Raw genomic sequence first — 1891 nt, 5'->3', positions numbered from 1 at the left:
TGAATTGTTAAATCTACGCTTTTTCCAGTATATGTATGTATTTTTCCAATTACAAACTTTGAGATCAAACAAAGAAATTAAGAATTGTGTATATGCGCAGTAATGGGGCAGATGTTTCTTTATGTTTGTGATTTTTCACTGCACACCACCATCAACCATTCTCCTCTCATGTATGAATATTCTACACTGCTAATTAGCAACAAATAACCAACTTTACAACAAAAAGGAGAAGAAAAAAGTTTCTCAAGAACAAATCAAATCATCAATTGGGGATCGATATTCATTTTCTTGAAAGAGACCCAAAGCCATTGGCAAGGGCACTGACCGCGGGATTGAAGGCCAATCTGCCCAAAATGCCCTGCTTGTAAGGCAAGAAGGTCTTCTTCTTCATATCATTAGACACTGCTTTGTTCGCAGTGTAATGCAACTCGTGAGCTGAAACTGGCGGCCCTCTTCTCCTCGAGATCGAAACTGAGGCCGGGCTGTCTATTGACCTGAAGCTGGAGTTCTTCACGTCTTCATTTTTCCTAAACAAAGTTAAGTACTTCGTGAATGGATCTTTATCTGTGGCTCTTCCCTCCGAGGCGCTTCGAAACAACAAAAAATCCTTTAGTTTCCATTTTCTTGAAGCCTTAGAATCTGTGCAGGATGTAAACATAGCTTTGGGAGTTAACTGCTTGTTGTTTTGTTGTTGCTTCCGTTGCTGCTGTTGGTTTTGTTTTTCTTCTTCTACCCATTGGTACTCGGAGACCCTCAAAGGTGATACCGATCTTGTCGCTCTTCGGCCTGAAAGGGAGGATGACAAGGCTGCTGGAGTTCTCTCTCTACCTCTTTGTTGTTGTTCGCTTATTCTCTCGCTTCTTCTTGTTGTGTTGTCCATTTGGGTCTTCGGATATTCTTTACCCTTTTTCCGTCTAGGTGACAGAACCTGACGGAAAAATGATGGAGTGGGTGGAGGCTTATTAAAGGGTCTAATGATGCCGCCATCGAAAAGCTCTTCAGCTGAAAGAGAAGTTCTTTGTACATCTTCACCAACATCAAAAGCAAAGTCATCGAATCCAAAGTCATCCTCACGTTTAGGCGATTTAGGCGATTTTGGCGTGGCTGCTTGAGATGCTGCCTCATCATCTTCCCAGTTACTCATGTTGGAAAACTCCTCAAAATCCCTATAAAACTCGGACATCCGAGTTGGGCTTGTTGGTGCACTCATGTAGAAGTCCCCAAACCGCCTTGGTGTCGAAGGCTCAGTCACAGACTGCGAGGATCGAGCGCTGTTGAAGTCGAAATCCATGGCTGCTCTACTTGGTATTATCACCTCCATGGATAATGATCAATCTATATTTTGCTTTGCTTCTTGTGTTGGGAGAGTTTGGTTTTTGAGAGAGACTGAAAAATGAAAAGACAAAGGTGAATCATATATATGGAGTACAAGTAGAGGAAGGAACATAGAAATTACAATAGAAGGTTGAGTTTGTTGACCAATGACCATCACATTAAGACAAGGATTAGATTAATGATTTATCTGGAGCCGCCTTTTAATACTTTGTGGCTAATCATGGTTTATTTTATTTTATTTATTTTTTAAATCATGGTTTATTTTCTATTATTACTTGTGCTATAAACACTAAAACATCACATGCCAAAACTCTCATCATTTCTTTTTGTTTTTTGTGTTTTCTTATTACAATAAATTTTCCTTGAAATTAATGGAGGGTATAGACGTAGCAACATCAACATGACAACATATTAATTAAAATTAAATGCGCATGTTAAACTGTATTGTTCATTTTATTATATGTAACACGTAATGCAATACGTCAAATGTCTTGCATTTTTTATACTCATAAAATTTTCTTTACATGATGGTGAGGTCTATTTATATTAAAGTAAA

The 1891-nt window shown here is 38.6% G+C and overlaps 1 protein-coding gene across 1 annotated transcript; it reads right to left on the bottom strand.

The window, feature by feature from the left end:
• Window positions 1–1553, bottom strand: LOC114826510 (uncharacterized). Its single transcript, XM_029106913.2, has one exon. It carries the CDS (start codon window positions 1319–1321, stop codon window positions 281–283), a length of 1041 nt encoding a protein of 346 aa, XP_028962746.1. The 5' UTR covers window positions 1322–1553; the 3' UTR covers window positions 1–280.
• Between the last annotated feature and the right edge of the window lie 338 nt (window positions 1554–1891).

Source organism: Malus domestica, chromosome 08, assembly GCF_042453785.1.
Source record: "Malus domestica chromosome 08, GDT2T_hap1".
NCBI lineage: Eukaryota > Viridiplantae > Streptophyta > Magnoliopsida > Rosales > Rosaceae > Malus > Malus domestica.
Note: the sequence above shows the minus strand (reverse complement) of the source record. Positions and strands in the feature narration are given on the sequence as shown.

Bases quoted from the DNA above. Each gene is read 5' to 3' on its own strand.
- LOC114826510 (XM_029106913.2), bottom strand. From the start codon at position 1,321: ATGGAGGTGATAATACCAAGTAGAGCAGCCATGGATTTCGACTTCAAC.